Here is a 24816-nt window from a genome sequence, read left to right as displayed (position 1 = left end):
TGACAGCCCAGCCTCATTATGAGGATGCTCGCACACAGTTTTCCCTCCCAGCTCCACTATCACATACAGCATACAGGATGTAGGGTTTAACAGAAAATATGAGGTGAAAATGAGAGCACTGCACTAATTAACTGTTTGGAATTCTTTTGGAGCTGCTCATTTTCCTTGGTTTCAGAGCCCATAATCAATGATAACCTAAGATCACCACAGCAAATTGCTAAATCAGACTTGTAGGTTTCTATTTGTTATGATTCTTTTGACAAGTCAAACGGCTCACAACACTTAATTTTTTTCCCCCCAAGGAATTTGAGTACAGATGAGAGCAGGAGTGGCAAATAAATGGAGAAAAATGTTGTTAGCTTTGTTCAAACTCTGACATTGAGTCTCTTGACTTCTAACCTCATTCTGTAATATATGGATCAGCACTTTTTTCACTTCCCACCATCCTAGATTCAGCCTTTTCACTGCTAGAAGGATTTAAGTCAGTACATGGCAAAAATAATTTTTGCTAAATCAGTCCCAAAATAATTTCTGTTTACATTTACTCACATAACTCCTTTGACATTATACTGTCCAAGTCTTCAGTGCAATTACCACTTTAGGATAATATATTACATGTAACCTTCTAACCAATATTGCAGGTTTATGTTTAAAAATTAATGAAGGAAAATGTCTTGGTTCTGCCACACTCATAATTTAAAATGTTTATACAAACAGACACCATAATAGATTTTCTTGAGATCCATATAATTAACTATACATTTATACATTAAGTATACATTATACTATAACTATATAATTTATAATGTACATTAACTATACACTACAATTAACTGTACAATATACATGTATCTTCAAATATGGAAAGGAGAAAGAAGTCACAGACACGGAGCCAAACACTTATACTTCAATAAAACACATATTCTAATAAAAAAATGGGAGTGGGTGGGATTGGGCAGGGGGCAAAGAGAGAGAAAGTATTCTAAAACATTATTCTACAGAAGGTTGAATTTTGAAGAGGAAATTTAGACAACAAAGAGGAAAAAAACTAGCCTTTTTCTTAGAGAAAGATGTTAGACCTGGTATCTAACTTTAAATTTTTTTTTCTAACTTCAGCCTTATTTACATTATCCAGTATATTAAATTACTCTTCACTTGTTCTCTTTATTTCCTTTAATACTCCTATGATAATCAGTGAATGATACTGTTTCTTGAGCTGGACATAAAGTCCAGCTGGACTGGAAGTGTTAAATATTAGCTTTGTTGGTGCTTTTTTCCTCGGTTCTGGACTGAATCATATTGACAGATTTCTGTGAGCAAGCCTGCATATCACCCAAGTAAAGTGTTCCAACTCCAACTAGTAACACTAAGCTATCATTTTCAGCTCATTAAATTCACTCTTCTTACAATTAAAAAATTATAAGTGTAAAAATAGGAACACGTGAGTAGATCATCTATCAGTATATTAAACACATTTTTGCATTAATTTGCAATTCTATGTTTGACCTTGGTATTTCCCAAGGTTCTGACAATCAAAAAGCAAAACAGCTTGCTGTAAACACATACTAACTAAATTTCCTGAAAAGAACGATGGCACAATATTAAGTGAAATTATTAAAAAAAAAGTTAAGTTCTTCGATAGAAGTAAACAGTGACTTATTGACAGTCCAAAAATACCTCATTATCCTTTCATGGCAGTCACTTAAACCTCAACAAAATCCTCTATTAGGCCTTATAATCAAATCTTTTTCTTGCTTTGTCCTCCAGCTGAGAAAGTATGATTTATATATCAATTTTAAGAAGTGAATTCAGCAGTTTACTATAGAAGATATCCATCTTCAATCTACAGTTTATGAGTTTTGTCATATAGAGCAATATACACAAAACTATTTTAAACACTGTATGATAGGCAAAAAGCTCAGACCAATTCTTATGAAGTGCCAATAGCTCTGATTATTTTCTGAGTCTGCTGTGACAAAACTGTTGAAATTCACACACTAGGTATCTTCTTTAAATTGATCAAAAATATAATACTACGGGAAGAAGACATTTTGAGAAAAAAGAAATCTCATGAATCTTTCAAGAAATTTTACTCCCCCCTGTTTCCAGTCTGGCAGAAGGTTCAGCCTGGCACCAGAAATGTGTTGATTTCTGTGAAGTGTCTAAATCCATCCAACCAACACGCCTGTAGAAAAAAGTCCTTGGTTCATCTATTTGCAGTAGAGACAAAGTATCAGCAGTTACATCCCTATCAGCCAAATTTCCATCTGCAATCAAATTTTTCCAGATCAGAACCAGAAGAATCAAACATTTGTACTGTAGATCAGGAGAAAACATAGGAATACTGCGGCATACAGAATTTTCAGACTAAAAGAAGCACCTTTTCTTATGAAGCATTACAGGTAACAAGACAATACAAAAGAGAATGACACACACTTGACTGGCTTTGAATTACACAGGAAGGAATAGATGAAGATACGAATCATCTTCTGTGGGGATGGCTGGTCAACATGTACAGGTCTGTATGCCCTGGGACCAACAACAGGCAAAGAGACTGGATAGGGAGAAGGAACGGAAATGAGAGGCCAGCCCAACAGCCAAGGGAGGGATGTAAGTGACTCTGTGTGTCACATGAACCATTATAGGTGCAAGAAACCCAGAGAACAGCAGCAGTGGAAATAGAAGCAAAGAGAAATGCTATAGAGAAGTGCCCTCCTACCAGTATCTGGCTTTGAACTGTTTCTCAGCACTTTTCCACTCTCCACAAATAACTATGGAATCTGCTAACAGTGTGTCTTGCCTCCTTTCAATTTTAAGCCTCTCCAGGGGAGGCTTTTAAAACATTCTATGTCACAAAAATGTAGCATTCTGAAATAATCAAGATGTTAAAGGTCTTGTGCTAATTAGACATACAAAATGAATGGATACTTCTTGTACATTTTGTGTCTTACTGACCCTTTTGTAAAATGGAGCTAAAACCTTTTCCTCTTTTCACATGGGCGCTGCAAGTTTCTAATATCCAAGTACCCTTACTAGACAATAATGTTAAGTGCCACAGAAAAGCCCAGAGAAAAAAAATTAATAGTCCCATCTTCAGAGCAAAATGTGAATAGAACATGTGAATATCCCATTAAACAACAAGAATGAAACAAAAGTATGAGCATCTGCTGCTTCCCTGAGCATTCTGTATTTCGTTTTTATTCTGGAAACTTCTACCTTAAGTTATTTTATTATATGATCATGCAACTAAAATTGCATATGCTGAAGCCAATGGAAAGGCTTACTTATTTTTCAGTGGAAAATTTTCCGCTGTTTGATTTAAAATTTTCCAGTGTTTTATTTAAAACCTGTAGTTTTCAGTCTGACAATGTGTGTGGCTATCTACAATGCATTTTAAATTATACTACTGTTGTGGTTTAGGAATGATATTCTCCATATTAGTAGCCCTGAAAAAACCATGCTGCCACTCACTCCCACCTTCCCCTCGTACTGGAAGCACAAAAGGCAGAGATCACGGGTTGAGATAAAAAAGCTAGTAACAACAACAATATTAATAACAAAAGGTATAACACAAGGAAACGACACAGAAAGATCTTCACAATATGACCAGCTCTTCCCCATTGTGTTTTCTCCCACTGGAAAGAACACCCTTCTCAGAAACCCTTACTCCTACCTCAGCAATGAGGCAGGTGGTATACAAAAACCTCCAAGTCACACCCCTACAGCCACACTCCCTCCCAGCTACTGCCAAAAAATTAACTCTGTCCTGGTTGAAACCAAGACACCTACATTATGATGAGATTCAATAAATTCTATGAAAAGTACACAAAAACTTTGTTGGGTCCTTTTTCATGGTAAATTATTTCCGTTTCAGACTCTGATTTGTGGTGATTAAACATGAAGAAATACTTCTTTCAGTATTGTCACCATTCCCTAACCTTGTCACCATTAGCTTATTAATTTGGAGTTTTAAGATAAAGTGGAGGAAGTGTTCATTCTCATGGACAGGAACTTACATGTATCAATATACACAGATGTAAAGATACAGATGAACAATTTAATATAAACATGAATATTTTTATAAAAGAAAAATACATGTGCAATAACTCCTCCCACTGTCTCTCCTCCTCTCCCCAACACTTCAGCCATAGTTTTATATAAACATATCTCAATGGGAGAAAGACTATATTTGGTTGACAACCACAACCAACAATCCAAATTTAATCTTCTGCCAAGTAGGTATATGAAAACCTTTTTTTTCTTGTACAGGACTGAAAACGTGTTTTGTTTCCTATGTTAAAAGTACAGTTGTCCTTGCATTACTTGTTGGATACAAAATGAGTAATGAAACATGATATGATGAAATTGTAAAACTTTGAATGCAGTCTGATTTAATATGTTAGACCCAGGCCCACCATCTCCTGTTTCTAATGTTACCGCAAAACTCTGGACGTTTATGGATGGATAACTCTGGATGGATATTTAAAAATACAGCAACACAAAGCATATTTTGCAAAAATATTAGTTTCTTGTCTGTACTGGTGACCTTTTTATACTCATTATATATTCTCACTAACCTTCCATTCTACTTTGCTGATACTCATATATGAAGAACAACACAATGAAATAGGTTATGACAGCACAGATTTCACTTGCACTATTTTTAGACGATACTGAACTCATGTTTTCAGATTATTCTGGAGACTGCTCCATGCGTTCTCTCACCTGAAGTAGCCATTGCATCAGATTACTATTTAATTTATTCTTACACATGGATAATATGCTGAAGGCTAAGTTTTTCAAGCCATTAAAAAAGTGCATTTATCTGTAACCCATTATCTCACTGTAAACATTTAATTTGTCCATGTATAATTTCAATCCAGACAGCACCATAACAAACAACAGGCACTCAATCAAGGAATACTGTGTTTCTTCATAAATCTTTTGAAACTGAACCAGTTGCAGTTGGCATACTTGAAAAAGAGTTGCCACCTTGCTTGGGCCTTCCTGATATGTGGAAGACAGGAATTATGTTTCACTGAAAAACTGAGAGGAAACCAACCACAGCAAAATACTTTGTTTCCAAGGTAAAACCAGCAACAAATTACATACAGAATGAACATCAAGCACTTATAACTAGTTAGCTGAACAAAGTCTGCATTTTGAACATGCTGATGCTTTTACAAGGGAACTGAGGTGACAAGTTCAATTTCATTTCTGCTTCAGTTTGACAAGAAGTTGTCAATCAACACATGGAGGATTCTAGATTATGGTCCTGTTGTCCACTGTAGTGTAATTTCATATACCCAAACTGGGTTTGGCAGTTTCAGCCTTCCACACCCCACATTCTCTGTGGAATTCTGCAAGCTAATTTTTAGGTTAAGGAAAAATTAAGTTCTTAAGATCTTCAGGGGCACAATGGGTAAGCTGCTATCTCATGTTGTATCTGAAATGTGTCTGGAGGGGGGAAGTGGAAATAAGAAACTAGAACCAAGATAGGATGGAAGAAGAAAACACTGAGCATAGGAGTAAGATGGAAGTTCAAATGGGTAAGCCCATTAAGTGAATCTTTTAAAGGGAATAGATTCCTCAGTGAAAATTTGGTGTGAAGAGGAGTACAATGACAAAGAAAAATAAGGACATAATAGGGAGAGTGAAATTTTTTTTAGGAAGCTACCTTAGGAAGCAGTTTTTTTTTTTTTTTAGGAAGCTTTTTGAATTTAAGTCTGAGTAAGGAACTAACTACTTCTAGTAACAAAAACACACAACAAATGATGACTTTTGGTGAAGAAAGAATGGCATGCCCCTCTCAAACTCATGCTACATAGCTGTGTGGTCACTCCTAGTATTCCCTACTTGAAGAACTGATAGGATAGAAATGCCTATAATCCCCTTTCAAGTTCATTAATATGACTAAAATCCAGATAAGCTTTACATCTGTTTCTCCAGAGTTTCAAACTGGAAGCTTTCCAGACTGATAACAGAAAAAAGATCTATTGGTGATAAAGAAGTTTCTTTTTGCTTGCATAGCAAATCCAAATATATTTTTCTTAATACAGCCCAGATGTTGTGATCTCATAATGCAACAGCTTTGAAAAGCTGTAAGAGAAGCATCATTTTGAGAATCTGTTTGTGCACATTTCGCCAGAGAACTTCTTCCACTGGAAATAGTAAAAGCATTTATTTGTGAAAATTACACTGACCTTGATAAAACTGGCCTAAACCAAGAGATTTAAAAGTTAAGCATGGAAAATTTAGCATTAAAATATCATCCTAGAAAGTTTTATAATGAGAAAATTCCTGGATTTTGCCTTAAAAGCTGTTTTTAAATTTATACATTATATACTTCAATTTATACATTTTGCATACGAATTCAGGTGAAACCATGACATGACACACTTTGTTATTCCAAGTGCATGTAATACTAATTTAAGAAAGCTGTATTTATGGATCACAATCATTTTTATTTGTACATAAAGTGTTCTGGGGGAGAACAAGAGAAAATTATAAACTGAAACTTGGAGGTTCAAACTGAACATTAAAAAAACCCATTTCCACAATGGGATAATTAAGCAGTTTGCCCAAGAGGGTTGCAGAAATTCCATCCTTGGAGGCTTTCAAGACTTGCCTGGAGAAACTGCCAAGCAATCTGGTCTAAACTCAAATGCTGATCCCGCTTTGAGCAGGAAGCCTGGCTGGAAGACCTCTCAAGGTTCCTTCCAAAATGAATGATTATGAGATTCTAAGGCTTTGGAGTCAACCAAAATGTTTCTCTTGCTTCCTCTGCCAGACACCTGCTGATATGATACCAGCCTCCCTCTCAGTGTGCAAAATGAGGAAGAAGTATTGTGACCAAGTAGTATTTTCTCATCCTCATTGTTTAATGGTTTATCATCAACCTGAAAACATCATCACAAACTTAACATGCTAAGATTTCAAAACAGAAAATAAAATAAAGTGCTATGCATTCAATAACTGTATATCCAGATCTCTGTGTTAAACTGAAAGAGAAAAGAGCAGTTAACCTAATTAGAAACAGAGTGCTTATACTTTAGAAATAAAATTGCATTAAAAGGTCAGATAGAATGTTATTATATATTACATAATTTGTGATTTATTGTTCCAATACCAAAAACTTTATAGAAAAATGACAAGAAAGACAAAACAGGAAACCAGTGCAGCTGATGTGAGATGAAATTTCTTGTTATACCTATTTCTGACAAATCATAAAAATAATGCAAACATGGAAAGATTTCATATATAAGAGCAAGAATCATCTACAAATTCTTCATACATAAGTGTCAAAATATTTTCGCTACAGAAGTTCAGAATTGTGATCAGTGTGAGTTGCAAGCTATCTGCTGTGCTTTCCTAATTCAGCCATGACACAAACTGTGCAGTTCCAAGACATGCAACGTAGGAGACTTAGGAAGGCAAAACTGTCAATATGTTTTTTAATTTAAAACTCTGGGCAGGTCAGCCTAATCTGTTTATTTTTCACATCGTGCTAATGTGGTATTACAAATATAATAATCATATTACTACTATTATTAATAAGATAAGCTTTTATTTGTTACTAATGAGTGCAACAGAACAGTGGTCTCTTACAACCAAGCTTCACAGAAAGATGTATTTTCATCATTGTGGTTTCCCAGACTGAAATGGTTTTAACAAAATTAGGTACACAATTTAAAAAAAGCCCTAAGAGAAAATACCAGAACTCTTAAATGTAGAATAAATGCTGCTTTAGAAAGAATAACTCTTCTTAAAGACTTTCATAGCCTACTGTAAAAGTTGTGGAGGTAATAATAAACTATGATATTGACCTGATATTATTCAAGATTAAGATTACTCAAGCCAGACAGAATTGCCTAACCTGAAAATCTAACCTTAGTGAAGCCAATACAAATGCAGTGTGTAGAGGTGTAACATATGTAAGCTAAGATGAATTTCAAAGATCAAGCCTTAACAATTTATTTCCTATATAGCTAATTATAACTAACGGCTGGGCACTTATCTGCCTGGAAGTAAGACTGCAAAAAGACTTTTGTGTTTTAAAAACTGCATAATTATTTGTAAGTAACCATGGGAACCAGCATTAACCAAAATGTCTTTTTTAGTGCAGCTCTCCATTATACATATAAACTTCACCACTTACCCCCAAAAGCCCTTTCTTTGTTCCTCAAGCTTTAAAATATTAATTTAGGTCTAAAGAGTGAATTTAACTTTTACTGAGGAAAGGAAAATAACAGCACAGACAATAAGAACTGATAGTTTTCACAGCTGCCTGTAACCCCCATTGAAACTGGGATAATTATATACAGTCCAGAATACAAGTGTTTTACATAGCAACTTTTGATATAGGGCTATTAAATATTTTTCTCACTCCTATAAAATACCATAATTCACTCCCTGTTATGTATAGCAATTTCAAGAGACTCTGAACATGCCCTACAAAAATCGACTTTTAAAAACATACTTGTAAATTTAAAAAATAAACCCACAACTTTGTCACTTCCAGAATACCACAGAATTACAGAATTTAACTCCTTTGTATGGGGAAAAAAATTGTAGATTTTTTTTGTTTCTTACAGTTAGCAGCTAAAATATCACATTGGGAGAAAATTCAAAGTTTCACATATCCATGTTGTTGTTTAAGCTGCAATGTCACCTGGAAAGTCCAAACAGGTGTTTTTGAATACATGGAAAATAATTGATCTTTTCTTCCTTAACTATAAATATCTAAATCATTCCCAAAGAGATATCAGGCTTAAAGAAACCAAATATTTACTAATTGTCAGCAACTGACAGAATGGAGAACTATAGGGAGTTAATTAGATAAATGCCTTTTGCTAGGTTACCTCAGATATGCATCTTTAATTAAACAGCTAAAAATCTAACTGTGTATCTTACAGCTCTATTGGAATAAATGGGTGCCATTTTAGCAATTATATTTCAAAGGCATCACACAGTCTTTGAATTGGAGAGGCTCAATCTCTGGGGAAGGGCCCTTTATTGGGCTTTCCTTAAGTAACACACAGCTGTTAGTTTGAAAAGTAGCATTACTGTAATCTGGGGGTGAACTGGTAGCTTGTCCTGACAGCAAGGGCTATTCACTGTACACGTAAGAGAAAACGCTGAGCTTCCACACCCAGGCAGGAAGACAAATCACCTGAGTGGGATAAGAGTGCACAGCTAAACAAAAATAGACCACACCAGGTTATCTGACTTCCTGCCGTGTGTGTTGCAGCTTTGGCAACTGCCCATCCCACAGTGGTGACTGACAAATGGAGAAACAAATTTCTTGAAGTACAGGGTCTTCTGTTTCTGGAGCTATTTTCAAGATGAAAAGTTTCAGATCAATAGATTCAATAATCAAGACTCATACGCTCAAGACAATACTCAGCATTTCTTTCTTACTTACTGACAGATACTTGGTAGTCACTTGCATATCCAAATGCAATAAACAACGCTAAATGTAAAGACATAAATAGTAAGATGCACAACATGAAAAAATAGCAAAAAGAGGGGGGAAAAGCGCCAAAACAACCACAGCGGAAACTCCTCATAAACCATAATTGAAGAAAGATCCCTTAGAACTGACTCATCTTTATTAGCAAGGTTTATCTAGCTAGAAATCAAAACCTACCATGCACCAACAATTAACTATAGTAGAAATGTGCTCTATTTTCTACCAAAGGAGAGAAAAAACTTAAAAAACTTCTCTTTTAAAATTAGAGTTTTGTCAGAAGCGAATAGTTTTAATGTTTCCCACAAAACTTTTCCCCACCAGACAGAATTTTTCCCAGTGTACTGTAAACTGTGTCTGCAGGTATGTCCTACACAGGATCACTCCCTTGCCACAGATCCCTATCTATCACTATTTTAACAGCACAGGATCTGCTGGGTACTTTTCCACACATGAGAAGTGTAGCTGAGCACCACTCAAACCATTTGCCACTTCTATATGTGATTGTAAATTATTAACTTCCAGAACTGCTAATGTTAAGAATACCTTACTTATATGAATAAATAAGGCACAAGGGATACATGACCAAGGAAAGTGAATGAATCCGAGCAGAGGACATGTTAACTTTACAGTAAATATGTAAACACTCATTAATTGTATAAGGACTGTACAGTATTTTATTTCTTATCCTATTATAAGGTGATAAAACAATTAGCATTATTGATATATGAAACTCCAACCAAAACCAAAACAACTTCAGATTTCTTGAGCAAAATCTTGTATTGCAACCCATTGTTCCAGGGAAAAAAACAGCAAATGTCCATAAATTTCACACAGCAGAGAAGCACCATTCCCCCAGCAGCATCAGAAGATAAGGCAACCAAGCCATGGATAAGCTCTTATCAAAAAGCCTTAAGAGGGATAAAACATTGTGCTCACCAAGAAAAAAAGATATTTCTCTAAAATAAATAGAAAGTCAAGTTTTAACCCACAGAAATACATACTCTCTTTCACATAGTCAAGCTGCTTCAGTGTGCCCTCCAGAAAGGTACTTAAGTTGAGAGATGTGCACGTACCATTATTAGTTTCCCTAAAACACACTTGAATTAGAGTTGTGTTTTAGCCATGCACAAAATCTATACATCCTAAACACACCTGACATAATTTAGTCTGTGAGCAAGCATCAGTATAAACCACAGATGCCTAACTGTGAAAACATCTGGGGCAGTGTTAAACACCACTTCAGACTACAGGAACTGCTGTCTACAGATCAGACAACATTTGTCACTGCCAAATATGTCCACTTTTTTTAACCAGGCACAGTCTAGAAGAAAAATGTAAAGCTTTCTGAGTGGCTAGTCATATTTTGGATGAAAATGACAGAAGCTCAACAGAAAATATACTAAGGTCAAAGCAATGACAAGAAAACTAACTAGAGGCAATTTTTCATCAGGGTATCTAGAGAGCTCGCTAATACTTTGACAAAACCTGTACCTTCATTCTTCTAGCTCTAAGTTGTCATTTCTCTGCTTTACTAATATAGCTAACACACCAGTAGCAAGTAAGTTTTTCATTACACCTTTTTTACATCTTTCAGATGTAAATAAATAAAAATTAAGCCTTAATGTATTTCTAGGCCATATTCTTTTCATACATATACCTCTTACCTTAGCAAAGAACACTACCATGCTCATCCTTACTTCTTCAATTTCAGTCTTTCATTGTGTCTGAGATAAAACCATGGTACAAGTCACATCAAATTCTAGGTGACGAAGTAAGTTTCACTCATTCAGAGAAGTAAGAGGTAATAATACGTGTATTAAGTACCTTAAGCAAATGCAGTTCCTGTGGAGATTCCTTTTAAATTTAAATAACTGTGAACTTTCATCCTTCCTCTTTTGTATTATCGCTGCAAGTACCTAAGCCATTCTTTCTTATCCAGTCAGCCTACTGTATTTTCTAACTATTTGTATATGTGGCCTAAAAAATATTCTGATCACTTAAAAATAAATGAGTAAATCCTTTTTACTGGCATCACACCAAATCCAAACATGACAGCTGAACTTAAAAAGTCAGCAATGTGACAGCTGATGTATGCTTCTATTTAGAAACATTCTGACTGCTCCTGTTCTCTAATTTTGGTGTTTATTGCTTGGATCAGTTGAGTGTTTGATTGTGACATCAAAAATTGTGACTTAAACCCAGGGTTCTCCTTCTCCTGCTTGTTCCCATGAGAAGTGCTAACTGTACTTCAGTTACTTTAAGAATACTTACATATAAACATTACTCCCTTAAAAGCATTTCTAAATCCCCAGATTGAGATAACTTTCATACAGCAGGTTGCACCACACTATAAAATCAACTGACACAGCTCCACCTGTTCTAAATCGATGAGTTCCAAGATATTACATGAATTGCCCAACTACCCTGTCATAACTTCCTGCTAAAGAAGTTGTGACGCCATATATACTTCTAAGCTAAAAAATTAACAAAGTAATGTTTTGGTAAGCAGAATATACATCTAGTAACAGGCAAAACTAAACAGTCATGTATGGCCAACGATGATTCACCTCCTGAAAGCCACACATTAAGTGTGGCAACAGAGTGGTGTCAAGGATCACGGAAATGCTATTACTCATATCTCAATCAACATTTTGAGAATCCTGAGAGAGAACTTCAATGCATTTTCATAGCCATGATGTTTTTAAGTAGCAATGATTCACAGATGTCATACAGTTCTAGTAAATGCTTCCCTTCTACTGTGCAATTCATAATAGTTTATAATGCATAATCTGCGTCTTTCTCTTTTACTTACCAATGGATTGACTCACAAAACCAGTTTATTAATAAATAGATTGTTCAAAAGTTTATTGAACCCTGTAAACAATTTTAAACTCTCCTCTTAATGCTACACAGAAGTGGATGTCCTGTTTCTGAAAAACAATATCTTGCTTAGTTATCCATATTTATTTTTAGGTTATCTCTGTAGCATTCAGCTGGATGACAGTCGCACTTCAGTGATGTTGTTCTGGAGAAGTTAATGCTGAAGAGATGCTGTAAACTCGATATAATATATTGCAACAAATAAAAGGACAATTATGATTAATAAAACAGAGATTTATTATCTCTCTAGAAATAAGATGATGATTCAGATAACCCCTCAACGTTTCATAACCTTATCATATCTCCTTTTTTATATACCAAGTATCAGAGATTCCTCTTCACAAGCCTAATACCGTACTTTTTTAATAACACACATTTTTTCATTTAAGATTCAAAAAATTCAGTTTCACTCTAGAAATTAATCATCTGCCAGAGTTTCTGGGTTGATTCCTTTCAATCTAGCTTTGGAATTTTATCTGAGAGAAAGCAATTTGACAACTGAGGACATAATGTTCCAGGCAAAGCAGAGGGAAAAAAGCGAGAGACAGAGCAAAAGCAAGAGAGCACGCACATATGCATCCAAGAAGAAAAGTCACACAAACATGGGTTTCTTTGGTGCTCTGAGTAAAATATCTAATCAGGAGAAATCAGAGGCTCTTCAAACAAATCACACATTGCATGCTATAGGCAGATAATTGGAAGAAAGTAGTATATGCTAAAGCTAAGAAAAAATGAAGGCATAAAGATAATGTATCCATGTATCATTTATAAACAAATTTACTGTGTTCTATATGAAGTAATTTAACATTATAGTCTCATACCCACAGCAGGTAGAAAAGGAAGTAGGAGCAAAGCTACAAAGCCAGTCTGCAGAATGGGATAAAGAGATGCCCAAATTGCTCTGAGCTTATGTTAATGAAACAAATGTTTGCAAAGGGAAAAAGTATAAACCTCAGGTTCATTCACTGTTCTATAATACGACATTAAGATATATGGTCATGGGGAGGAAGGAACGTACACATAAAAACCATTGCTTTATGTCTAGATATATTTCTGATCACTTCAGTGGGCACCATCCCAGCTTGACCCCCTCTTTGCAAACTCAGTCACAGCCTAGTTACAGTAGTCCAGTAAGTTGTGTTTTATCTCTATTGTTATCTTTATGAAATCCCTATTATGAAGAAGATCAAGAACTATAAGAACCAAAACAAAGCAAATTAGGTGACACTCAGTAATGAGGGCTATTTTTCAGAAGAGCATCATCAAAGTAGCTCTAGAAGGGAAACTATGATTCAATAAGCAAATCCAGGGGAGGGCCAGATTCTTCATTGTGGGGGTGGTGAGGCACTGGAAAAAAATGCCCAGAGAGGTTGTGGATGCCTCATCCCTGCATGTGTTCAAGGTCAGGTTGGATGGGGCTTTAGAGCAACCTAATCTAGGGGAAGGTATCTCTGTCCATGACAGGGAGGTTGAAACTAGATGATTTCAAGGTCACTTCCAATCCAAACCATTCTATGATAACATCACTCAGGTAGAGTTGCCAATAAGAAAACAGTAAAGGGAGAAAAATGGGAATATGAACAAAGGATGAAAGGAGAAAGGAGAATCAGAAAAAGAAACAATATAGGGCTATATGCTATAGCAATAAGAAGCATATATTCATATAATTATACCAGAGTTTTCCTTTACCTAGCTCCATCTCATTATTCAAGCTTGAAAAGGCTGCTGTTTTTTCCCAGGAGAATGAATAAGGGAGACACAAAGAGCTTTTATTGGTAAAAAGGGCAGCAAGAAAATCTATTTGATATTTATAGGACTTATTCATAGTCTTACACAGGTAGTTTCAAGATTAGGAACCACCAAGTAAGACAATGTTTTTTTTGAGGCAGTTACTTAACAGCAGATATAATCTCAATTTCTTTTAACATGCATCAAAAATAATTAGGTACTAATGAACACATTTTTCAAACACAGTGGTACTTTCTAAGATGCTTGAACTGCTGGACAAATCAATATTCAGAACAATCTCAGAGTCTGTAAGAGTAAGATAAGTACCGGCAGTACATAGTTCCGTAGTTCTTCAAGGTCTTTGCAATACTGAGATGGCATGAGCTTATTCTTTTCACTTCAGTAACAATACTATCAATTTCACCACTGGAGCGAATTCCACCCCCCTGGAAAGTTACTGTGTGCTACCATACCAATTTGGAGAAGGAAAGCTACTCAAGAGGGTTTAAGAAAATCATTTATGTCTACTAACAAATCTTGAAAATTTCAGTATCAAAGATACTGATTTTAGTCTCCTTAAGAAATGTCCAAGAACAAAATTATAAAGTTTGGATGTAATGCTCATTTTAAAATCTACCTATATATTGGGCATATTTGCCCAATAGTCTGTAACTATCCAAAAGGAATCCCTGTTAGCTACAGGAAAAACAATTAACAGTCTAATAGCTAGTGGTTTATTAACCAATTACAAGTTTGAATTCTTAAACATTATTATCCCTAAAGTAAAATTAGATCTTTAAGTAAACTCTGTCCCTGTTAATAATTTCATTTAAATAAAGATTAAAACACTGAGACATGATTCTAAGAGCAAATACCATCAAAAATAGTTAAGGTTGCACGATCTAAATGACAGTCTATTTTTCTCATCCTTCTTCCTAAACCAATGTTCTTACTTGGCATCACAACTTATAAGGATGAGTGAAATAGGCTTATGGCATAAGAGCAGCCTGGGCACTATTTCTGTTAGAAATGAAAAGGTATTGGGAGACCTATTACGTGGAAGATCAAAGTGTACCTCTGTTCTGTACTAGCAGAGACCTCCAGGCTATCATGCATTTTACACAGTATCACCAGACTTTGCAATAAATGTTTGGGAGTTAGCTTTCGAAGCTTCAGCCCCTGGATCCATGCAACTGAATAAAAATCTCACCTTTCAATAAAAAATACACTTCTAAACTTTGAGATTTTGGAGGAACTAAAGCAGTCATAGAAATTGAGCAGTAACAAGAAAAACTCCCAAGTAAGTGGCTTATGGAAGAACAGAATCTCAGCATTTCTAATAACTTCACTAATGTTTTGTAATTGGTGAGACTGGTAAGATGACCTAATGTTTTGTGCTTTACGAATAGCATATTCAAAAACTTGTGCCCTCAGCTCAAAGCACTGTTTCATTTATTAACACAGCTACAAGAGTCACTAGTATGAAAGACATGAATCAATATTGCTCTCAGAGCTGTTGTGCAGAGGGGTCCTCTCACAGCAAAACCATGACTTCGCCTCTTTAGCTGGCAGAGCAAAACTGAAGGTATAGCAGCATCACACTGCAGATACACTGCTGATAGATTTGATGCAGAGCACTTCCAATCACCCCTAATTTCTAGCTGTTCTACTGGATATCCCCCCACCCAAAAATACTAATCCAAGAAATCATGCCTTTCCGAATATATTAAATTTTGAATTTTGTGTTTTCAAAGTTGTTTACTGCAAGAAAAATTCTACTGTGCCTATTTCATGTACTTCAGATATTAATATAAACACAGAAGTCTGATATCAAAAAACATATTTTTGTGAGTTAATGGCTTTGCAAAACATTTTCATTTGCATGGATTAGTAACTGAATTTCCTATTTTCTTTCCATTTTCACAGATAAGTGTTGTCAATACAATTGTAACTTATAATTGTAAACAGGTCTAAGATGTGTCTTTTTTCATTTCTGAATAAACTCTTGAATGAATTTCATTTACATAAGGAAAGCAGTCAAAATGAGATGCTTATGATGGCTAGATGTCTTCAAAGTAAGATTTATAGTATGAAACTTTAAAGAAGAAAAAAGATCCTATTTGAAAAGTCATACTTGGAGACAATCCAAAACTGCCAAATAATGTCCCTTAGTGATCACCAACTCCTGACAGGGGAGTTGTCTTAACCTGTATATGTTTCATAATCACTTGTACCAGACCAATTGTATCTTGAGTTCAGCTTCATGTACCATAAATGCAAAGCAGGAGAGTTGACAAGGAAGTCTATCCTCTTATTTCCTAATCAAAGCATAAGTCATTACAAGAGCGGTGACAGAACAGGCTATCTCCCAAAACTTGTTGGAAATCTGGACTGGAAGTGACCTACCACGAATTACTAAGGTATGTGTCTGAAGCTAACCTGGCAGTCTTTAAAAGCAGATTGTGCAAAAAGATTAAGAATTAGAAACAAAAGGGAAATACTGATTAAAGCTTGCTCTCACAAAAAAAACCCAAACCAACCAACCAAACAAACAAAAAACCCACAAAACCCAAAAAACACAAAAAAAACCAAACCAAACAAAGAAATCCCACAAAAACCCACACCAATTTACCTCTCTAAAGCATGCAACACTGCAGATGTCTACTAATTTTGTTTGATTGTATTTAGAGATGGGACTATAACAGCAGTTACAAACGTCAGCAAAGCTGCATTATGATGACACAGTATAATTCTTCTTATTGAGAGATTTTAATCACAAATATTTCACAGTAACTAGAAGTAAAAAAACCCCTAAACAAACTATCAACATCCCTATTAAAAAATATGCAGACCCATAATAAAAACTGCAGTACCAAAGAAAATGTGACATGAAAATTACTTTGATATGTGGATCATAGAAGTGATTCATTATAGTAGGTTCTTGAAAGTTGCCTCAGTAATTGTGTAGAACTGCTGCAATGTTTACAGTTTGTATGACTTAACTCCAAAAAACAACTCTTTTTTTAAATAGAAATGACATTTCTCTGACAGAGACTGATTTAAAATCACAGCCAAGTTGATATTCAATGTGATGTCTAAAAATAGGAAAGTACAGGAACACAGTATACAACAGAGGAAAATAAGGATGTGAACCCTACTGAATGAAGCTGGCTTATGAAATTCCCACAAGCAAATTATACTGATTAATATTTTGCTTTTGAAACCTAATGTGCAAAGGTGGTTAGACCCTACTGCCACAGCAGCAGCCCAGGCATTTGGCTCCTACACTTAAGAAAGATGCTAATTTCTTTTAATGTTTTGGTGGATCAAAAAGCTGGTAAATACACTAGTGTTTCATAATAAATACATATAGGATAACACTGAAAATGGAAAATATACTACAGATTTCCAGTTCAAAATTTCTAAGTAATAGACAAAATATCAGCCAATATTTATTGAAGCCGTTAAATGGCTCAAATGGTTGAAGTCCTAGCCGAGAAAAAGATGATTACATGACTTCTGAAACAGTTGGAAAACACATCATTTGAAAATGTGTCTAGAAAGGTATGTGTTTACCAATTAAAGAGAAAGCTTAGAAGCCGCAGCAGATAAATTAGATAGTAGAGACTAATCAATCACAGTGCTAAAATGATAGATGACAACTAAACTGAAGCCCCAGGGAACTACAACTACAGAGCCATTTTGCAAAATTAGGCTGCATAACTAGCACACCTCAAAGCAGTACAGAATCTAAATCTATGTCAGAGATGTCCCATTAAAAAACACAAAGTGGTGTCTGTAACACAAGAATGATAAAAAGAAAAGAAAAATTAAGTTTTGCAGTAAGCATATAAGCCATAGAGAATAGACTTCTCTGAGTAGTCTTGATGTGACATCCAAAATAGACACAATATAAGCAACCTTAACATTATGCAAATGCTACTATATAATTTACCAGAAGTTTGTACTTTCACTACGTGAGGGGAAGAAGAGTGAAACTAATCTAGGGGAAGACCTCATTAAAGGTAATGCAAACACTCCAATGAACAATTTTATCCAAGTCTGCAGTATATATGCACAAATTTTAATGTGCAATGACAAAACCTGTGACATAATGGAAAAGAACAAGGAAGAGGGCACTTCCATGCTGCTTCTAGAGAGACTGCATGAAAAATTGAAATAATAAAGTAAGGGAGGTTATTGTGATTACTACAGAATATTCAGGAACCACAGGCTCATTTCTTTTTGAATACTCATAAATTCAACTTTTACAACACGGACCCTTCCAAAACCAAAAAACCCTTCATTTAGCTGCTTCATCTCTGGTACATTACATACCATGGTAAATGGTAAAATATATAACACGGTAACTTTTGAAATAGATATTAGGGCAAACAAGGGTGATGTTGCATTCTCATGAGCTAAAGGTAAGTCTAACATAAATTTAGTTCTTCTACACATAATGGAGTCAAACTGCACATACAATAATTTTCAGCAGGCCAAGCCTCCTCTCATCTGCTCACAGCAGTCTGGATTTTGGTCATCCCTGTCCTGTACTAGCACTGTGCTTATGCAGACTCCTAATTTATGTCACATTACCTGAACTTGCGTTCAAACAAGAGTAACAAAAAACCTTTTATCAACCAGTCATCAATTATTTGCCACTTCTTTGATAAACCAAAGTTTGTGGCAGATGAAATCTGACTGCTGCTGACTATATGAGGACAAAGGACACCTCTTTTTGAACACATGGTGCAAGAAATTTTCCCTGTTCCTTGAAGGGAATCTTTTTCAATATCAAAGACAAATGACAAAGGCCCTTGCACTTAAACTGAAGTTGTGAACATGTAAAACTCACAAAACATACTATATATTATGACATTTATCATTTTTAAAATAAGAACAATATTAATTTTAATTTTATTTTGTCTATCTGTGGGGAATCCAATCTTGTTTTGCCTCTAAGCATCAGATATTTAAAATTTTAGATTTTAATTCAAGTGAAGAAAAAAGGTATTCTGAAACAACTCCACAATTCCAATTTGTCAGTCCCAGTGTCAGAAGAATGACTGGTTACTTAGTATATGAAGTTCTCAAGGGTGTTGTTAGAAGGCTCAAAGGTACCACACATAAACTTCCCTCCATGGGAGAATGTACAGCCTGATCAAGCTGGTAACATTGCTTCTCACTGATGATAGATGAGAGGTAAGAGTAATTTTATTTCTATTTCATTATTCTAATTTCCCATGTATATTCCAAAGAGAGTGTTAAATAAATTTCACATCACAAATGTTAAATATCCTCTGCAGAGTTTCATTTCTGTAATTATATATTCATTATATGTTAGTTCATTTGTAGTTTATAATCATAATACCATGATTGATAAAATTAACCATGGATAATATGAAAAGGTCCTGTCAACCTATTCTGCTAGCAGAAGAAAGAGAATTTGTATGTGAAGGAGTACCAATAATAGCTGACTAATTTTTCTCACTATACATAAATAAATCCACGTTATTCTGAAACAGCTGATGGTGAGTTCTGGCTATTTGACACAGAAACGTAACTGGGGAGAAGATCTTCCGGAGTCTGCAGTAATGAAATTTATTTTCTACAAGCAGGTCTGTAACAACTTGTGGATTTTGTGTATATATAGATCAGTTGAATTATACAAATTTCTTGGAATTACTAGCATTTATTCATGTAACTATCAGTCATCTGCTGAAAAAACTTCAGATCCAGAGGGGGTAAAGCAAATTGATCAGGTTGAAGGTATCCCATGCATTAAATAACAACTTCCAAAGTCCCACTGTATCTTTCCACATGTCAAATAAAATTGCAAGACCTGACCCATATTACACTACATTGTAACCCTTTGTGAATTCCTTTGACATAGGTATATGGCATTATTCTGTGCATTATTCTGTGCAAACCTGACAACAGCAATAATGCTCTTGGTCTGCAGAGTATATATTTGATACTACAAATAGCAAGCTTAAAATTGGCCCAAGATCACAACCATTCTGCAATGCAGCTCTGCCAAGAGTAAGAGGAGATGGCCCTATGTGGGAGATGCGAGCAGAAAATATGAAGCTTGAACAGATTGACTATGTGGCAAAAAACGGAAAGATAAAGGGTAAAAAGAGGTGTGATAGCATGTAGGAAATATAAACCACAGGAACCACAGGGGAAAGAAGAGAAAATGAAAGGAAAGTATGACTAAAAGAAGAAGAAATGAAAAATAATCAAAGGAATAGATAAATAGAAGTTTTGAGAAGTTTTCTAGAATTCTCTGGTACATATGTATCACTTGCTATATGTCTAGAAAATGCCCACTGGTAACACTGTTTAGTATAACATACAAATAAGCCCACAGGTTCACAAAAAGGCATTGTGTTGTCCTTGGATTTGTGAAATGTCACACGTTTCCTTTCATGTTAAACCTCATAATCAAACTTTTCAGCCCAGAGATATAATGGGTATTTTTTGCTATTGAGATTTACACATTTCCTTTTCCAATAAAGAGTATTATTTTTATTACTTCTCAAGAAATAATCAAGATTTATTTCTATTCAAAACTAGCCTGTTCCATACGACAGTTTGGCTAAATGAATAGGGATTTAATATACAACATTAAAATTCCTTAACTTAACTGCCAAATGTATATTCTAAAAGCATAATGGTGCTAAAGAACACGTATTCTCTGCACATTACCTACCATCCACAATTATCTACCACAAAAAAGTCAGGTTCTATTGGCACCTAGCACAGAGGAACTGTTTTGTTGGAACTGTTAACAGAAATGTGTTAACACGAGTCTATTGTAAACGCAGGTGAATCCAGTGGGAAGAAATTATGATGTCTGACTCCAGTTCAGAAGGCTGAATGATTTCTTTATTATAACTATACTATAATACATTAATATACTATTTAAAGGAGATCCTTAAACTACATACTTACTTTTTCTAGCTACCATACCTAACTCACAACTTGTGACCCTCTCTCCAGAGTCCAGACACAGGCGGATTGGATTGGCCATCAGGCTCAAACAATCCTCACCAGAATCCAATCAAGCAATCACCCCAGATAAACAATTCTCCAAACACATTCCACATGGGAAAAACAAGGAGCAGAAATAGAAAATGTTTTCTCTTTTCTCTGTGCTCTATGAAAAATCCTGAAAGAGAGAAGAATGTGCCTGCCACACAAGTCCACCTGCTCTGGTTCTCAGAATATACCACCTCCTGTTAATACCCAGTAATGTGGTACACCCATATAATCAACTACAGCTCCCAGGGCAAACAACTTTGGATTGGCAGTGAAAACAATTTCTGCGCTCTACTTTGTCATGACTGGTACTTCACCAGCAGCCTAAGGTATTTTTCTAGGGACAATGTCAATAATATCACCCACAACATAAACATGGCCAATTTTCTCATCTCAGTAAGTGGTCTTAATTTCTTGGTGCTTGACAATGCTGCAGTTGTCAAAGGCCAGTGCAGCCACGCACTGCGATTGGCTGGACTGTGCAGTGAACAGCACAGCTATGACCAAGGCTGTTCAGAACAATTAGCCAATGGTTATGTGGTCAACACAAACCCATAAAAGTCTTTTGCCCCTACACTGACCCAGCAGGATCTGACTACAGTGATGAATCTGTTTTTCTGCAAAATTTCACATGTGAACAAATCTTGGTTGGCTAGCTCGGTACTGTCAATTTCTATTGCAATGTAGTTCTACTGAGAAGAAAACCGTTGTATTTTCAGTATAGGCAGCAATGAAGACACTTTGTGTAGGCTACCTGGACCTCTTAACTGAGATGATTATAGAATTTATACAAGTCTACCCGTGCGAAACGAAACTAAATTGGATACAAGGCAGAGATATTCACTAACTTCTTGCACTTGTTGGAAGAACTGCAAATATGAAAGAATAAAAAAAATAATTAAAAGGAAGTGCAAGTCATGTTTAGATTTGGAGCATATAAGATGGTCACTTACTGTTCACAATAGAGAATGTGTGCTTAACTCTCTTCTCCTTGTTTATTCAGGATTTCACACTTCTGTAAGAAAAACAAATACATGTGTTTATCATCCATTTAAAATTAATTATCTAGTTTCATTTGTGCTACAGATGTTTGCCATTTTCAGATTTAGTTTTGGCTTACTCCACTATTTGAAACCCTGGGCTTTTTTGAAAGCACCCAGCAGTGAAAATTCACATCATCCCTTTTCCTTAAAAAACAGTTTCCAGTCTTAGATACTACAATAGCAGCAGAGATGAGAAATCTACAGGTTCAGGGAACAAATCTCTCTTGAAACCTTGGACTAAATGCTGGACATCATAATTTCATCTGGGCACCTGCAGGCCTCCCCAGTTCCAGGAAGGTGACAGGCTTTCAGATTTCTGAGGCTGTCAATCCTCTCATCAAAATCAAATTCTCATGGTGTATTAGATCTTGGCTGAATTATCCCATTAGACTGAGGAGCCAAGGAAGAAAGAACATATGCCTCCAATGACAGCCACAGCCTCCCTCACCACTTTTGGAGGAGAGTGGAACACGCTGCAAAGGGGCGTTTGATGCCTCACTCCTGCTGTTTCATACAGGAAATTTTTACGGTAAGAACTGAACACAGCATAGCAGTTGCTTTAGCCTTTCTTGGCCAGGATACAAGCATCACAACAGAGGAGAGTTTTAGGGCAGGATTTGAAGGAACACAGCATACTGCCTTTGCAGATTTTACTATTAACAATTTTCATTAATAAAGGCTGCTTGAGAGAAGGGAGAAAATTGGAACTTCTGGGCAATAAGGGTTACAATAAGGGCAACACTGGTGTGAAAGGGCAAGCACAATCAAGCTGTGAAAGTATTAATTGTAAAGATTTGGATTTGTAAAGACCAATTTGGATGCAGTTAAAAAATTGAGCCAAATACATAATTAAAAAGATAGACAGATGTATTTTTAATTTTACATCAACTAGAAAATGAAAATGTTGCTACCTGAAACTCACACTACAGCACACCAACGCTTACACTGGCCTTTAATAATGGCAAATCATGATTCCATCCACCACTCACTCTAATCAGCAAAACATCTTTCATGACTCAAATTATACAGGACTCAAACTATAAGTAATTATAAGATCTAATTTCCCCTTCTATTTTAGTAAGAAATTAATATTTCTTTCTGTATCATTCTGTCAATATTTATGTTATACCAGAAATCACTCATTTGAGTCCACTGAAGAAACATGTTAAGCAACAATTAAGAACTGTTTGGAGCTGAGGGTTATATAATACATTAGTCAGAAGCATCTAGTATTATGCTGTTATTAAATTTTAAACTTTTTCTAACCATAGGCATCAGCTCTTCTATCTAACAGCCCATTTCGTTATGTCCTAGAGATCAGTGAGGAGCTCAGCACTTAAAATGATACAAGGTTAGCTGGACAATTATTTGGAATCTTATTCTAAAGGATTTAGAATAATTCAGATGCTAGTGTGAAACTAAGCTAATTTCATTTCCACAGTTTGTAACCCATATAAAGTATCAACTCATGTCAATAGCCTTAGCAGGCCTTACCTCAACTAGTGCTCTGTATTAACTATATAAAATGTTCTGGTACAGACCATGACAGACCTAATCTGAACTACTGTACTCAAATATCTTTTGAATGGGTTCAACCAAAACTTTGCCTCTTGCTGTCAAGTCAAGTCTTCCCAAATGGAGGGATTTGAAATTCAGAAAGATTCAGAAAGAGGGTTCAATAAAAGAACCTCTAATCTCCACCTTCTCCTGGGGTTCAGAGCCAGGGTTTTGGTTCAGGGCCCTGTGTATATCTTGCATTTGAACAGAGGTAGCCACAAGTGCCTTAGAGAAATTAAAACCCAGAGTCACACCTGCTCTGTGGTGCACTGTCTCAATCTTCCCCCATTTCTCTAAGCTGTCTGTGTCAAGCTGTGTCATATTATTACTGAGCCTTTCGGGAAGTTCACTACTTCCTTCTGAAGCAATGACAAAATGGAAAGGAAAGACAAATGTTTAATATACTATTAATTGTGAATAACTGAATAAAAATACAGGTTATGCACTAGAGAAGAAAATGTAAGCGAAACTGTGAATAAGTGTAGTGCTGTATTAAGTGCAGAGACAGACTGACTGCTCCCTTGAAGCTCACAGTCTGAGTTTCCAAAAGATATGAAAAATGTAATGGACATCTGGAATAAGTAAAAACCAATCAATAAAATTCAACATTTGTCCAGGAAAATAAATACTGTCACTCTTTGCAAGGATTTGCAGAGCTAAAATATAAGGAGATAAATAAACTGGAAATATTTGCATTTCTAGAGGAAGATTAACTCATTACAGAAGAAATTCAACTGTGTTTCTATCACCTACTATTAAACACAGGCAATTTTTTAATTAGATGTGTTGGAAGATTAATTCTTTCACCCTTGGTTATGGACTCCTGTGGGTCTTCAATGCAGGAGATCCCCTGTGGTGACAACTGTATTTTCAGAGCTACAAATAGCATCTGTCCTAGCACTAGTACCTTCCAAGGCTCCGTTCTTGTTTCAATAATATTTGCAAGAGAAGACATTTCCTAATGAAACCATTAGAAGTATCAACAGAAACACATTTTGATACGTGTGACTACATCTTGTAATATTCCTTTGAAGTGTAATCTATATTTAACAAATGTTATCTACAGAAGATACTTTAAGGCATTTAATT

General features: G+C 35.5%; 1 protein-coding gene across 8 annotated transcripts in view; it reads right to left on the bottom strand.

Annotated features, from left to right (window-relative positions):
• The window catches only part of SYT1 (synaptotagmin 1), a 329787-nt gene that overhangs the window by 189475 nt on the left and 115496 nt on the right, over nucleotides 1-24816 (bottom strand). For 6 of the 8 annotated variants that reach the window (XM_030289361.4, XM_030289381.4, XM_030289386.4 and 3 more), the window contains one exon: nucleotides 22081-22142. The exons of the other annotated variants lie outside the window; for them this stretch is intronic. Coding sequence is in view for 2 of the 6 variants with exons in the window: in XM_030289386.4 (XP_030145246.1) it covers nucleotide 22081 (1 nt within the window). In the remaining 4 variants the exon portion in view is untranslated. The remainder of the gene's footprint in view (nucleotides 1-22080; nucleotides 22143-24816) is intronic. 8 annotated transcript variants of the gene reach the window in all.

The sequence above is a fragment of the Taeniopygia guttata genome, chromosome 1A (assembly GCF_048771995.1).
Source record: "Taeniopygia guttata chromosome 1A, bTaeGut7.mat, whole genome shotgun sequence".
Lineage (NCBI taxonomy): Eukaryota > Metazoa > Chordata > Aves > Passeriformes > Estrildidae > Taeniopygia > Taeniopygia guttata.
The sequence above is the reverse complement of the archived record's forward strand: the minus strand, read 5'-3'. Positions and strand labels throughout refer to the sequence as shown.